Here is a 15,909-nt window from a genome sequence, read left to right as displayed (position 1 = left end):
TGTTGCTGATCTGAGGCCAGGCCTCAGCTCTCATCACGCTGGAATCCTGAGTGATCCTGGCAACTTTGCCCCTCCTCGAAGCACACCGGGCTCCCAGGCTTCTCCAGCTGGCAGGCCTTTGCTCAGTCAGCACCCCACCAGCCTCTCAGTACGCTACCCAGGGCCTCCTTTCATCCAGTCCCTTCCCTTGGTGACTTACCCTCCGTCTCGACCTGATGGCCCCATGTCGGTGCAGATATGACACGTCTAAACGGCACCATGCACACCACCCTCCACGCCCGTCCTTGTGCCCATCAGCACATCCTGCTGGTAGGTCTGCAGGCCAGTACCTCCCGTGTCCCTCCTCTCCCCTCTCCCCTGGGCTGGCTCTTGCTGTTTCCTTGCCCATTGGGGTCTATTCTAATCACAGTAGGCAAAGGGATCCTTGTACCCTCCCCTGGCTCAGCCACAGCCTCCTTGGCCTTCTAGGACCCCAGCTCATTGTGCCCCCAGGTGTCCTCCATTCGCGCTTCATTTCTTTGACCATCTCACCCCCTTGAAGAAAAGCCAGGAGTTCTGTTTGATCTTTCCATTAGGCCCCAAATGGGCCTCGGTTATGGCTGTTGAGTGAATGCCGGTCAGGGCGAGCCGATTCTGGGGGGTGTGGGCATACAGCCAGCCTCGGAGGGAACCTCTTGTCCTGGATGCGTACGTCCTGCTGTCAGACCTTGGTATTCCAGAAATTGGCACCTGCTGGCTCCACCAGGCAGAAAGCTCAGCTAACCGGATTGACACCCAGCGTCTTCTGAACAAGGACAAGCGACTCTGAGTGTGAGGTTCAAAGGATGAGGCATGGGGGCACAGCCGCCAGGGCCACCAGCATGGAACCCAGCAGGATGTCACCAGTGTGACTCTCCCTCCTCTTGGTGCTCTAACCCTGAGCCGCTCCGGGGAAGGGACACTGAGGCATCGCTACCGGAGTCCGGCCTGGGAGGAGCCGGCTGCCTGGGTTCATCGGGGTCCGTAGGGTCAGAAAAATCTGGTCTAAGGTTTCTGTTTGGTGAGACTTCTTTTGTTTTGTTGTTTAAATTTTAGTTATCGAAATAAAAGTACCATGATCACCATACAAAGTTTGAGAAACCAAGAAAACAGCAGAGGTCGCTGAACTCCTACCACCCAGGGTTCACCCTGTCAGTGGTCTGTGCGTCTCCTCTTCTCCTGGACTCATGCCTTTCTGGAAGAAAGCTCTGTTTTACTTCCTGTTAGCACATTGAGCAGCCAGGCTGTTAGGTGAGGGCAGGCCGAGGTCCGGCATTCCTGGATTTCTCACCAGGCCAGTGGCCTGGGGCTCCCACCAGGCTGCCTGACGCTGAGTGAGGCCTCGTTCCGGCAGCCATGGCACGGGGTCCTGGCGTTCTCTCTGAGGACACAGAAATGGTTGTGCTTTAAATCATACCAGAAACAGTCACACCTAGAAGCTCCACTGAGCTCGCACCTCCCCACCTGGTACCACCTGTGGACGGCCCAGGTAGTCAGATGAGGAAGGCACACCAGGCCCCACGAGGCCGGGCCCATTGAGCGGAGCAGGGCCCCCGAGGTGCACTGAAGAGACCAGCTGGATGTCCTGTCTTCTGAGCTAACTTTAGACAGACAGTTGAAAGCACAGAGTGAGTGTGTGCCCCTCGCTGGGCTCCTGGGCTGTGGTAGGTCACCCACCTCATATTGCCGGGAAGACATAGTCTGGGGACACTTTCAAGGACTGTTGGTTAGGTATTTGATGTCCAGGACTCGGCCGAGGGACATGTTTCTGGTGAGAACGCACAGATGTGACGAGACCTTGGGGTCTCGTGTCCGGTTTCTTGCTGTCAGCAGCCACTTCCTGGCCACAGTGGCCCAAGTCTCCACTCGGCAGTTACTGTCTTGTCCCTTCGTGGTTGATAAGTATCTTGCGGAAGGTACTTTGAAACTTTTTAAGTCCTGTTTTCCTCACACTTGTGCCCACTGATTTTAGTCTTCAGTGGGTCTTGTCTGCAGCAGTTATTCCTGTGGTGCTCGCTTAATGCTGATTTTCTCCTTCCCTCTCCTACGTTTACTGATTGGAAGTTTCGTGTAATCCAGCGTGAATCACAGTTGTTTTTGTGTGCAGACTGTCCCAGCCTTGGCCGTCAGTAGCTCCTTAGGTGGCTCCATCTTTCTGAGCACTCTCGCACTTTACGGCTCCACGAGTTGTTCCAGCTCAGCCTTGTCTTCAACCACATGGTCCCTTCTGGTGGGAACGGTGTTTAGAAACCGTCTTGGGTGCCCGCTGTCCTAGGAGACACAGGGTGGCAGGGTGTGTTCCTGTCTGGTCCATGTTGAAGTCTTGCCTTCAACCTGTGCTTGCCTCTTCCTTCTCCGAGAGAGAGACCTGTTGCTTCTTTCCTGCGGTGCGTGTACTGGCCTGTTCACTCCCAGTGTACGCGTCTTGTCCCACCAGTGCTCACCCAAGCCCTGAAACCCCTCCCTGGTTAGAGGATGGCATTTGTGGGTGGTTCTTCTGGTCTTTTGCTTCAGGTGAGCGCTCTCTTCCCCTCACTGACCTCTGCGTAGGACAGTTGGGCTAATTGTCACATGTGTTTCGTGTTGGTATTTACATCGCACTTGGTGTCAGAGTTTCTTTGGGGCCCGTGAAACCTCACTGTAAATACAGTCCTGCCTCCTCTCCCCTGCCCCCCACTTGCTCCCCTTGTTTTTCTTCTGCACAGATGGCACGCCTGTGTTCTTGATCTCCTCTTTCTTGCATGAAGAATACCAGTGTAGACACTCTGCACGCTGCTTTTGACCCTTCACACCATCTCTGGCACTCACTCCGCCTCATTCTTTTTCACAGTTCTGTGATGCTCCTTTCGGGACCCAGGTCCGCGCCACAGTGCATTCCCCTGCTGTCTTGTGTACGAGATCTGTCTGGTTTCCAGGGAATTGCTCCGTGTGTGTGTGTGTGTGTGTGTGTGTGTGTGTGTGTGTGTGTGTGTGACCGGAGGTGTCTTCAGGGCAGACTCAGTCTGTTGTTGGTGCAGGTTCTCAGCCTCCGCTAACCCCTCCGTCTCCCCCTTGTGACTGCAGATCGCGCCCCCTCCCTCCCTGGCAGAGCCCCTGAAGGAGCTGTTCAAGCAGCAGGAGGCCGTGAGGGGGAAGCTGCGCCTGCAGCACAGCATCGAGCGGGTAAGAGGGGGCCTCGGGCGGGGGCCTGGGCCCAGGACACGTCTGGCCATGTTAGTCTCGGCTCACCTGGCTTCTGTCCTCTAGGAAAAGCTGATCGTCTCCTGCGAACAGGAGATCCTGCGGGTTCACTGCCGGGCGGCGAGGACCATCGCAAATCAGGCTGTGCCGTTCAGCGCCTGCACCATGCTGCTGGATTCTGAGGTCTACAACATGCCTCTGGAAAGCCAGGTCGGTTTCCGCCCAGCCTGGGCACTCGCACCTGCCTCCCAAGAGCTGGGCCTTCCAGGCTTTGGCTATACACACAGGCAGGAGCGGGAGACACTGACATCCCACACACGCCATGCTGGTCACATGAGCAGGTCTGCCCCTGGGACAGGGAAGCAGGGTTGGTCAGACAACAGTACATGCAACATATGTTGTCGTGAGCTCTGCGAGCCCGTTCCTGGGTCCTCATGGGCAGTCTTGTGGCTCAGTGGCTGGGCTTCAGTTTCAGTCACTTAAAGAGTTATTTCAACTTTCCTCTAAAACATGTAGACTGTGTTTCCCCGAAAATAAGACCTAGCTGGACACTCAGCTCTAATGCATCTTTTGGAGCAAAAGCGAATGGAAGACCCGGTCTTATTTTACTATAATGTAAAACCGGATCTTATATTCGTTTTCGCTCCAAAAGACGCATTAGAGCTGAGTGTCCGGATAGGTCTTATTTTCAGGGAAACACGTTATGATTACTATAAACAGCACCCAGAGCTGCTGCATAAATAGCTTCTGCAGCAAAAGCCCACAGGAGGTTGTCATGCTGGGGACAGTGATGGCCTCGTGCCAGCTGCATGACAGCGGCAGCAAGGCCTTCCAGTCAAGGGCCAAGAGGTGTGAGGGCCTGGGGGTGCTCAGCACAGTAGTGCTTTCTGCCTCAGGGGCTCACAGGCCCAGGTCCTGTTAGAACTTACCCTCGGGTCTGGTGCAGGCTGGGCAGCAGAGCCCAGAGCACCACTGTCCCATGCACCCCAGTGGGCTCCCCTCGCCTCCAGGGTTAGATTTGTCCCATGTGATCGGTCATACCCTTTGTTTCCCTAACCCACCTTGACCTGTCATTAAACAGGTGGGCACCCCTTCCCCACAGGTCCCCCCGCATCTGCTAAGTGTAGGACTGTGCCTTTAAGTGGCCCCATCTGCTGGTGACACCCCAGCTTTAGGAGTTGTCAGCTGCCTCTTGCCCTGTCCATAGACACGTCTGAGATCTAACACATGCAAAGTGGGCTCTCATGTCCCCCATTGCTGTCCTGAGCCCGGCTCCTTCTCCCACCTCCACTGCCCACAGCACTCAGACCTGGCCCTCTGAGGCTGTCTGCCCTGGGTTTTACTCCCCAATTTATTCTTCTCCCCCAGCAACCACAGTGATTTTTGCAAACAACCTAGCATGTGTCATTCTAGGCCTGCCCTCTGCCCCGCGCCCCTGCTTGCATGGACTTGCACAGGACACCGCTGTTCCCTTGAGCCTCTTCTGCCGGCCCCTTCACTGTTCGGGCCTTGGTGCCAAGTCCCCTCCTGGCCTGCTGTACCCCTCACAGTAGGAGCACGTGGACCCCTGGGGGTTTTGAGCAGCATTCCCAGGTTGGCTGTGGTTGTGTGGTGACATACAGTGGTTCAGTGGTTTTTAGTTCAAAACTTTTATTAGTGCATTAAAGATTTCCCATTTACTTATGTATAATCTTTAAGGTTATATCTTAAATAGTTTCTCCATCTAACATACTATGCATAACGACAAGTATTTTCCCTAAAACAAAACATTTGTCACCGAACTGTAAAACAAAATGTTTGGTTGAGACTGAGTGATTACTTCAGAGATTGGGTATTTGGAGTTTTTGCTTTTTGCATCTAAAAGAAAAAAGAAAAGTAATCTGCTGACCATTAAGGGATTTCCTGCATTGCTTCTGAATGTCAGAGAGAGTGAAAGCTGCAGCCTCCTCTCCTAATGACGTTCTGTGTGGGGCCCGGGCTCACGCACTGGGTGGTTGTGCATGGACCCCTGGCTAAGAGACTTCATGTGTCCTCCTCGGCATGTTGCCACCTGTCACCGTGGAGAACCAGACAGCAGGAGTCCTAAGGCTCCCTGGGTGGAAACCACAGTCCATCACAGGGACAGACTCTGCCACCCTTGAGGACGGTGACGTTAAGGTAGCATTCCTGCAGTGAACCCAGGAGGCTGGCTCTGTGTCCCCTTAGGCCTCTCAAACATCCTTTTCAACGAAAAAAAGTTACAAACAGAAGGAATTGAAATGGATGCCACTGCCTGCCAGCTTTACCACGCGGCCTCCAAAAGCAGTGCGGGCCAGAGTCGTAGGGCTTCCTGATTTTGTTTCCTCCATGGGGATCGTGACAGACACGGAGAACACCCTCACGGGGTCCTGATTCACCCCCAGGGCAGCTCCGCCACAGCTGGCCCCATGGCCCCTAGGGCGTGCGACGAAAGCTGGCGGGTGGGTAGGATGATGGAGGGTCACGCGGGCCGTCCGCAAGCATTACGGTCTCCGTCAGTGCGGAAGGAGGGTTTGCAGCGCATGCACGTTGGTCTTCTCCCTTGCTCCCCACAAATGCCCGTAACTGGTTCTTCCTCCAGGGCGATGAGAACAAGTCTGTGCGAGATCGGTTCAACGCGCGCCAGTTCATCTCCTGGCTCCAGGATGTGGATGACAAGTACGACCGCATGAAGGTGAGGGTGCTCTACCCGCCTCCCCAGCAAGCTGCACTTGGGCTGGGAGCCCCCAGGAGTCTCCTGGGGCGGGGGGAGGCCACTGCCGGGTCCCGTGTTTGGAGGTGACAATTTCATACTCTCGGAACCCAGCTGATACTTTCAGGGTGCTGAGGTCTCCCCGCCCCCATGTTGTCTCCTTAGAGTGTCTTCCCTCCTGTCCAGGTGTGCGGGGAGCAGCTCCTGTCACCAGCTGGCGGTCAGACCTCTGTGGGACCCCACCTTGAGCCCTCCTCAAAGGTCACAGCATACACTCATCACCACTGCTCTGGATGTGCTGACCAGTGCAGCAGGCAGAGGATGGGGGGGAGATAGATTAGCAAGTAAGAAGCAAATCCTCATGTGCAGTTGCTCGAGCTGCACCTGGGGCCACCCATGAGAACCAGCCGTAAAACTTGCCAACAAGAACGTGCCAGTTACAGAGTTCACACACAAGTCAGCGCCACCCCCGGAAGCTCCGTAAGGCAGGGCCGAGTGGGCTTTTCCCTGAGCTACAGAGCTGATGGCGAGCCATCCCAGACTCTCCCACTTCACCCCTGTGGTGCCTATATTGGGAGAGGAAGACAGTGTCCAGGATGCCAGCCTTACCCAGGCCCCTTACCTCAGTGCCTCATGACCATGGCGCCACAGCAGTGCACACAGGTGCAACATGGGGCGGACAGAAAGCCCAGCGCAGAGAACAGCGAAGCCACGTGGCGTTTCAGGCCCCGGGGTGTCGTCAGGAAGCAGGCGCAGGAGTTCCGTGTGACAAGTTAAATGTGATCCTATTTAGAAGGCGGCTTCCTCCGCACTGGGTTCTGTCCTGCAGTCGTCTCACAGTTTTGTAGAGTGAGCAGTGTGTATCACATTTCACAGTGTTTGGCCACCTAACCTAGCAAGTTCACTTCAGTCATTTAAAACATAAAAAAAAGTTCCAAGTTTATTGGAACAACCCAGTAAAGTGGAAACCCAGAAGCCTCATCAATAATTCAGTGATTAAGTGGAGTGTGGGGACACCCCAAGACTGTAGTATCTTCGGCAGACACGGCCTGACCAGTGAGGGAGGGCATCTGAGCTGCTTAATGTAGAGGGTCCATCCGGGGTTCAGACACCACATGCGAGCAAAGTTTGGAGACACGCCTGCTACGCACAAAGCAGTCAGTTCCAGAAGACTAAACACAGTTGAAAAAAACAGTTATTTTAAAGCAAATTAGACATTGTGATATTCCACCCTAAATACTTGCATGCACATAAGAAAATACATTTATTTTCCTGTACAGTCACTGTAACATTATCAAACCTGGCCATGTTTAAATCCCCTCTGTTCCCAAAATGTGCTCCCCCCGGATCCACATGTGCTACCTCTGGTTCTGTCCCCTTTCAGTAATTTGGTGTCATTATTTCAGTTTTCAGCCTTGTACCTATGTAACGATTTAGTACCTATTTAATAACATACCCATGAATATTAAACATTTTAGTACTAAACCCTAGGTAACTCTTTTCAAAACTTAAGTGCACTTTTAAAAAATTATTATAAATGAGAATGAGCAATATCACCACCCATAAATAACTGTAAAAAAAAAAAAAATTGCAAATTCTGATAAATGCTGCTGTGGTGAAGCCCATGGGGGTGGGGGGCGGAGACAGACTCTCCCTGGGGTGGGCAGGACGAGGTGGCCAGGTGCGCAGGCGGCCTGCAGGACGGCGCTGTGGACCACGCAGCGGCACAGGCCCTCACCGACAGGCGTCCTGCGGCAGAGCTTGGCCCCGGCCCCTCGACCCCTCCCTCCCAGTGGGTCCTGCTGCAGGGTGAGTGGGCAGTGGGGGCCCAGGCACCTGAGGGGCGGCCCAGGGTCTCGCCTCCACTTGCCTCACCTGCTGTGTCTCCCACGCAGACGTGTCTCCTGATGCGGCAGCAGCACGAGGCTGCGGCTCTGAACGCCGTGCAGAGGATGGAGTGGCAGCTGAAGGTCCAGGAGCTGGACCCCGCCGGGCACAAGTCCCTGTGTGTGAACGAAGTGCCCTCCTTTTACGTGCCCATGGTAGACGTCAATGACGACTTCGTGCTTCTGCCAGCCTGACGCACCACGGGACAGCCACACAGGACACAAGCGAGGGCCACCAGTGTTGGCCCAGCGCTGCTGCCGAGTCGGGGTGGCGGAAGGAGACCTTGTCCATCAGGTGGGGGCACCCAGGGAAACCCTGCACTTTTCCCCCTGGAGCGCGGCTCTTATACCAACTGCCACAGGAGGATGAGGAGACCGCAGGGACGCGGACACGGTGGCCTTGGGGGTCTCTTTCCCAGCCGGCTGCACGGGCATTTCAGGAGCTGCAGAACGGAGTGCGTTTTGTTTAAATTTCTTGTTCCATTCTGATCAACTAAAGGAAATAAAATTAAGGCGTCCACCCCTCACCAACAGTGACCTCCAGGTCGGAGGGCAGGGAGAGTGCCATCCTGGCTGTTGTCCTGTTGCCATGGAACCGCGGACAGCCACCGGCCTCCGATGGGCTGGGACGCTGTGCCGAGCAAGGCCGCCCGCCCGCCCGACAGAGGGACATAGGAGGACACAGAGCCAGGACTCTCCGGTTGTGTTTTTAATGGAGTCAAATCCACGTGGTTTGTATATTTTTTCCTTTAATCTTGGGCATTTTGTTTCTCTTTCTGAGAACATAACTTGAAACACTACAGAGCCAATAATCATATAAAAAGTGTACCCGTAAACGCTGTACAGTTTTATACACATTCACAATGTACTTTTGCTGCCTTCTAGATAATTTATTTTGCAACACATTACTGCACAGTTGTAAATAACTTATGTACTGTAACATCACTTCAGTTATGTGTAAAGAAATAAATAAATTAATTAAATGCTCTTTGTACATGACGGTCCGCTCCCCGGGAGGGGCCAACACGCAGGACTGGGAGATGAGGGCTCACTCCACTGAAAGACTATTTTCTTAAACTTTTTTCCTCCCCAATTAGTAGCTTTTAATTTTGAAACAAATCATACAAGGCAGGGGTTAGGGGCACCATGCAGTCAAAAATCTGCATATAACTTGCTTCTCCCCAAAACTTAACTGCTAATAGCCTACAATTGACCAGAAGCCTTACCAGCAGCAGTTAACACATTTTATATGTTACATGGATTACATACTGTGTTCTTACAACAAAGTTAGAGAAAAGAAAATGTTATTAAAATCTTAAGGAAAACATATTTATAGCATTTAGTGGGAAAAATCCACGCCTAAGTGGATGTACACAGTTCAAACCCGTGTTGTCCAGGGCCAACTGTAGTTTTCCCCTCCTTTCCTGCCCATACTGGGACCTGAGGGGCCCTTCCCCACTGGCCGGGAAGGCAGACCCAGGCAGACGACCAAGGTCTGGGGCAGCACCCTCAGTTCCTGCAAAACGCCGAGGCTTGCTTTCTGCTAAGGAGGCTGAGGGCGTGAGAACGTAGCGAGCACCAGCCCCCCGTTTCCAGAAACCCAACAGGGTGCCTGTTGTCGTCTTCCCTGAGGGGCCTGTCAGAATAGGAGGGAGACAGGTCTGCTGGGCAGCGTGGCCTTGGAGCAAGCACTGTCTAGGCTGGCCAGCTCTCACTCCCTGCTCTGCCTGCTCCCTGCACCAGGAGAGCTTCCCCCTGGGGCTGAGTCTGCATGGCTAACAGGTTCCCTGATGAGGCTGCCGCTGGTACGGGGTCCCCACTTGTAAGAAGCCGTGCTAGCAGAAAACCAGCTCAGAGGGCAACAGTTGGGGGTGTGAGCCCAGCACATTCTGCAGGGGCCGAGCCGTGCACTGAGCAGACAGCGCTGGCACCCTCTGCTCCTCTCCAAGGAAGACACCTGCAGGAAAGGGGTGAGAGCCAGCATGGTGCACCAGACCGCATGGGCTGCGTGGGGACCACCTTCTGAGTAGGGAGCTCTCCAAGTGGCTTTCCCTCTAGATCACCCTCACCCTGTCCTGTCTGCAACTCCTGTCTGGCTCACAGACTTGGCTCCCCTAATACCTGGGGTGCTGGGGGGACACATGGTGCATGGAGGGCACTGGTCCAGGCAGCAGGGTCTGAGTAGACCTTTTTCTTGCTCATGTCCGGGGATCCCTCACCCTCTTCTCTGGTCCATGCTTCCTGTACCCAGCAGGGGCAGCAGGAGCTGTAGAAATGAGCCCCCACAGAAGCGAAAGCCCAGCTCTGCCTCGCTAGTGGCCCTGAGCACCCTGAAAGCGCAGACCAGCCTGAGCGGCCTGCGACGGGTTCTGTGGTGCAGGCGGGGTTCCTGGGCCTGCCCTGGCTCTTTGGGGACGGGCCATGGACAGGGCCTGGATTTCCCCGAAGCACCTGATGTGACCTCCCCTGGTCGGTGCCTGCAATATGGAGGGAAGGCCTGCCCCCCGCTTTCTGACTCTCTCTTCTCCCCTTTGTGCAAATCCGCTCCAGCCTGGTCCCACCTCGTATACCTGGGGAGCGGCACAGAGATGGAAGTGAAGTTCCCGTGTATTTTCTGTTTTTCTAATCACAGACCTCTGATCACAGTAACACTTCCTTTAAGCCCTGCTTTTTTAAACGGCTTAACTTGCATGCATTCATATGGACACCCTGTGGCATCAGCAGCTTCAGGCCACAACAGCGGAGGCCCTGGGACCCCTGGCCCCGTGCCTGGCCACCTGCACAGTGCGCACCACCTGGCTGGTGCCAGGGAAGCGCTCTGTTCACCAGAGAACACTTGTAAATTCTAGGAACAAGGGCTCTGTCTGTGGTTCTGCCCCTCAACTGGAGGATTCAGTGCAGGTATTTTTAGGGCGTCCACGCGTTCAGAATTGTGCCTGGTCTGGAGGTACCGCTGACTGTCCCCCAGGCCTGTGACTGCAGGTGTGGGCGTCAGGCCGGCTGCCCTCGGGAGGGTCTGGCTTGAGCTGGAGGAAGGCAGCGCTCTGCCCCAAGTGCTGGGGTCTCACGATTAGCCCCTTGCTCGGGACACCTGCTGCCGCCCCGACTGCTGCCTGGGCTCCGGGCTCTGACACTGACAGGTGTTGAATTCCTCGCCGGGGAAACGGTCCACCACCCCATAATTCAAGGCCTCTTATCCCTTGGTCTTCAGAGGCTTTAGTACCTCATTAGTATCAAAAACAAGCCCTAGACAAACGCCCACCAGGTGCTATGGGCCAATGCGTCAGTCAGACACGGGTCTTCTGTCAGGGAAGCTGGTGCCTTGCCAAGGGTAGCACCTGGCTTAGATGGAAAGATAAAAGAAATCAGGGGCTTTTTCCAACCTGCAGAAGAGAAGCTGACGGTAGACTGCAGCTTGGAAGCAGGTGACGGGTTTTTGTGGAAAACCATGAGCAGCTTTCCTCTTGACAGAAAGCAGCCAAGGGAGAGCGTTCCTGCGGTGCAGGGAGCCGGGAGGTGAGGGCTGGCCAGGGGACCTCACAATGTCCAGGCCTGTTCTAACATGGCAGAAGAACAGAATCTCCATTGAGGTGACTGGATGCCCGAGGCTGAGAGAGAGCTGGGAACACCCTTGGCAGGAAGAGAGGATGCCTGCACACGAGCCAGATCAGCACGTGGGCTCCTGGGCGGGGTAGGTTCCCTCACACAGCCTGCATTCATCCTGAGAGAGGCAAGAGGGAGGGGACACGCCGCTCCCAGATACGCTGCTGCTGCTTCATGTTGGGGGACTTACTGCATAGGACACACAGGACAGTGGAAAGAATGGCTCAGGTTCATGTGTGTTGGAAAATAGAATGAGAAACTGAAACCAGCAGGAGGAAACCCAACATGCAGTGAGGGGCCGGCAGGACGGGAGCACTCCCCTGGAGCACGAGGCCCGTGTGCTCACCACACACCAGCCGACGGCTTTGAGCTGCTTATGGTGGGGGGGGGGAGAGGGCGGAAGGGCGCAGACCCAACAACTCCACTCTGAGCATTTGCTTCTATGAGAAACAGATGCTTATGGGCACAGAACATCACTTACAAACAAAGGCATACCTAAATTATTGGTAAGAGGTAAGAACTAGAAACACACGTCACTTTGTTAAAAGGGTTAAAAAATGACGGCATATACAGCAGGGTTTCTCTGACATCTGGCCAGACGGGTCTGTGTGTCAGTCCTGAATACAGCAGGGTGCTCAGCAGCACACCGGCCTTCACCCACTAACGCCAGTGGCACCCTCCACACGCCCCCCAGCCAAGTTGTGACAACCAACAATGTCTCCAAACGTGGCCAAATGTCCCCTGGGGGACACAATCACCCCCACTGAGAAGTGCTTCTATGTAACAATGAAGATGAACAAAACCCAGCTACATACACAATTCGTATTGCGTGATTCCGTTTATGTAAAGTTAAACCAGGAAAACAACTGCCGTGCGAGCAGTCAGTCACCGTGTGAAGAATGCAAGGACCCGGGGTGCTGGCGATACTCTAGTTCTTGATCTGGGTGTTGCCTAGATGGGTATTTGTGTTGTGATGACTCAGTGGGCAGTAAATATGTTTTTGGCAGCTTTTTGTTATAGTTGACAATATAAAAGTTTTTTAAAAAAAAAAGAAATGGAGGATATGTCTCCATTTTCCCAGGAAGCCAGAAGGATATTCATGGACATATTTTGGAAAAGACAGTGCAGGATGCCAAGTAAAAATGGCAGAGCAATTTGATCTTCCAGTCAAAATCACCAGCACCACAACCAAAAACAAGAAAAAGAAAGAAAAGAAAGGGGGGGAGGATGACAAAGCATCTTGGTAAAGAGAGAATGATTATATTGCAGATTAGAACCTCTGAGAAATGGAGAAGATAAAGTAAGATGAATTAATTTGATGGCAAATGAGTTGGGACTTCCAGAACAGCAGAGTAAGGATCTCCAAAAATCTCCATAAGAGCAATGTGAAGATTGAAAGGGACAAAAACAAAAACAAAACACACACACAAAAAAGCCCTGCCAAGTCAACTTTTCCAGAAATCTAGAAATTAAGGCTTGTTACAATCCAAGGAGTGATTATTCAAGAAAAGTAGCAACATCTCGGTACAAAGAGTGAGCTTTCTGTCATTTTAAATTTCCGTATTTCTACTCTCTTTCTAGCTACATTTAACCTTGAAAACTAGCCGCCCAGTAGCCACCAAAGGGGTCAGACTCAGGGGTGTGAATCTCCTCAAATGACCTCCCATTTCCAGGGCATTGTCACCATTTGACCTAGCTGGCAGCTCCCTGGGAAAGCACCATTCACAGGGCTTGTCATTATTTGATGTGACTTGGAGTTCATTCAGTGGGAAAAGCCCTCTTCCCAAAGGGTTTGTCAAAAGCATAGACAACTGTTTAACATCATAGCTGCCTGAGGTGGTAATACAAGTGGGAAAAAAAGCCTGGTCACAAAATTTAGGAGGAAGAGCTGGAGTAAGATGCCCATGATACTCTTAGGTGCTCTGACATATTCCTGGGAGTATAGAAGACCATGCATATGTGCAAGTCTATGTGTATGCCCAAGAAATAACAGAACAGCCTATTTTCTCACTTTTGGCTAACATTGAAGCTTTCAAAGCAGGAAGTGAAGGCTAAGGCTGGGCTATAACCTGCCTGAGTACTTTGAAGAGCCTTTCAGCAAAGGGTGGGGAAAAAAGCCCTCTGTCCAGTAATTAGATGAGCAGCAAGCCAACAGCACAAAGACTTCATTACCCCCACACAAAGGACTTTACAGAAATAGTTCAGGAAAGACACTAACCACAGAGCGGCAGCAGCAATCACGACCACCAACACAAATCTGGGGAATGGAAAACCAGTTTCCAGAGTTGCATGTTATATTATTCAAAATGTCTACTTTTGAACAGAAACTTGGTGTGCAAAGAAACAGAAAGCACGACCCATAAACAGGAAAAAAAAAAGACAACCAATATATACCATCTCTGAGGAAGCCCAGATGTTAAACATACTGGAAAAAGATTTAAAGTCAGCTTTGACAAATGATGGTGAAAGGACTAAATGAAATTATGCCTAAAGATTAAATATGACAGTAAGAGAAAGCTTTAACAGTGAGGAGGTAATTCTGACTGCCTTTGGACCCAAAATGCAGTATCAACTCTTCCCTGGATCCCCAGCCTGCTGGTCTAACTTGCAGATTTTGGACTTGCTAACCTTCATAGTCACGGAAACCAATTCCTTAAAGTGTATCTACCCATCCATCTATCTTCTACTGGTTCTGCTTCCCTGGAAAACCCTAAATAATACATTAGCCAAAGACTTAAAATCAGCTTTTATAAATTATGTTTAAGTTACTAAAGAAATTTATTTCTAAAAACAGTAAGAGAATGGAACCAACTACAGAACATGAATAAAAAGAAAAAATTTAAAGAACAAATGGAAGTTCTATAGTTAAAAAGTACAAAAACTGAATTTCAGTGGGCAGAAGGAAGAATCAGCAAATCTGAAGACAGGTCAATTAAGAAGGTATAATTTGAGGAACAGAAAGAAAAAAAAGTGAAGAAAACTGAACAGAGACCTGTTGGATGCTATCATGTGTACCAACATATGTACAATAGGAGCCCTAGAAGGAGAAAGGGGCAGAAAGAATATTTGAAGAAATAATGTCCAAAGTTATTCAAATTTGATGAAAAATATTAATCTGTATCTAAGAAGCTCCATAAGCTAAAAGCAGGATAAACTAAAAGAAATTCATACCTAGATGCATTACAATCAAAAGTGAAAGACAAAGAGAAAATCTTGAAAGTGGCAAGAGAAATCAATTCAGCCCACAGAAGGAACCCTCAATAGGATAAACAATTGGTTTTTCATCAGAAACCATGGAGGCCAGAAGCAGTGGGGTTCATATTAAGTGCTGAAAGAAAAAGACGGTCAACCAAGATTTCTATAACTGGTGAAATTATCCTTCAAAAACTGAAGGAGAGGGCCGGCCCGGTGGCTCAGGAGGTTGGAGCTCCATGCTCCTAACTCCGAAGACTGCCAGTTCGATTCCCACATGGGCCAGTGGGCTCTCAACCACAAGGTTGCCAGTTCCGTTCCTTGAGTCCCGCAAGGGATGATGGGCTCCACCCCCTGCAACTAAGATTGAACACGGCACCTTGAGCTGAGCTGCCTCTGAGCTCCCGGATGGCTCATTTGTTTGGAGCGCGTCCTCTCAACCACAAGGTTGACCGTTAGACTCCCGCAAGGGATGGTGGGCTGCACCCCCCGCAACTAGCAACGGCAACTGGACCTGGAGTTGAGCTGCGCCCTCAACAACTAAGACTGAAAAGACAACACCTTGAAGCTGAACTAAGATTGAAAGGACAACTTGACTTGGGAAAAAAAATGAAGGGGAAATTAGGACATTTCCAGATAAACAAAAACAGAATTTATGGCTAGCATATCTGCCCTTCAAGAAATACTAAAAAGAGCCCTTCAGGCTAAATTGAAAAAAACACTAAATAATAATTGAATTCACATGAAGAGATCAAAAACATCACTAAAGATAACTATAGGTAAACACAAAAGAAAGTATAAGTGTATTTTTGTTTTTAACTTTTTTTGTCTTAAAAAACAACTTCAAAAGCAATAATTATAAAACTGTGTTGATGAGCTTGTAATTTGTAGCACAAAGGAAGGGGAAGAAGACAGATATATTGGAGGAAAATTTTTATATACTAGTGAAATTCCCTTATCCAAACTAGTTTGTTTTCATTAAGATGTTAACTGTAATATCCACATTGATGTTTCTTTTTAAATTCCTCAAAATTAGTAAAAGAAACAAGGAAATTTCAATGGAATACTAAAAAATATCTAACACAAAAGAAGGCAGTAATGAAGGCACTGAGAAATAAAAACAGAAAAATGTCAGAAGTATTATCAGTAATTACTTTAAGCGTACATGGATTAGACTTTTCAATTAAAAGACAGAGATTGGCAGAATTGATTTTAAAGTTATGATTCAACTACATGCTACCTACAAGAGATTCTGCAAAAACTGGCAGAGCAGAAAGAAGAACTAGACTATCAACAGTAATAGAGACTTAAATACTCCCT

At 50.9% G+C, this 15,909-nt stretch overlaps 1 protein-coding gene across 5 annotated transcripts in view; it reads left to right on the top strand.

The window, feature by feature from the left end:
* ANKRD11 (ankyrin repeat domain containing 11) overlaps nucleotides 1–8,777 on the top strand; it is a 200,676-nt gene extending 191,899 nt beyond the window's left edge. For all 5 annotated transcript variants that reach the window (XM_081031728.1, XM_081031726.1, XM_081031727.1 and 2 more), the window contains 4 exons: nucleotides 3,082–3,180; nucleotides 3,265–3,408; nucleotides 5,798–5,890; nucleotides 7,804–8,777. In XM_081031728.1, the coding sequence (XP_080887854.1) occupies nucleotides 3,082–3,180; nucleotides 3,265–3,408; nucleotides 5,798–5,890; nucleotides 7,804–7,989 (522 nt within the window). In that variant the 3' untranslated portion in view covers nucleotides 7,990–8,777. The remainder of the gene's footprint in view (nucleotides 1–3,081; nucleotides 3,181–3,264; nucleotides 3,409–5,797; nucleotides 5,891–7,803) is intronic.
* Nucleotides 8,778–15,909: the final 7,132 nt, after the last annotated feature.

The sequence above is a fragment of the Rhinolophus hipposideros genome, assembly GCF_964194185.1.
Source record: "Rhinolophus hipposideros genome assembly, chromosome: 21".
Lineage (NCBI taxonomy): Eukaryota > Metazoa > Chordata > Mammalia > Chiroptera > Rhinolophidae > Rhinolophus > Rhinolophus hipposideros.
This window is presented reverse-complemented; position numbering and strand designations above follow the sequence as displayed.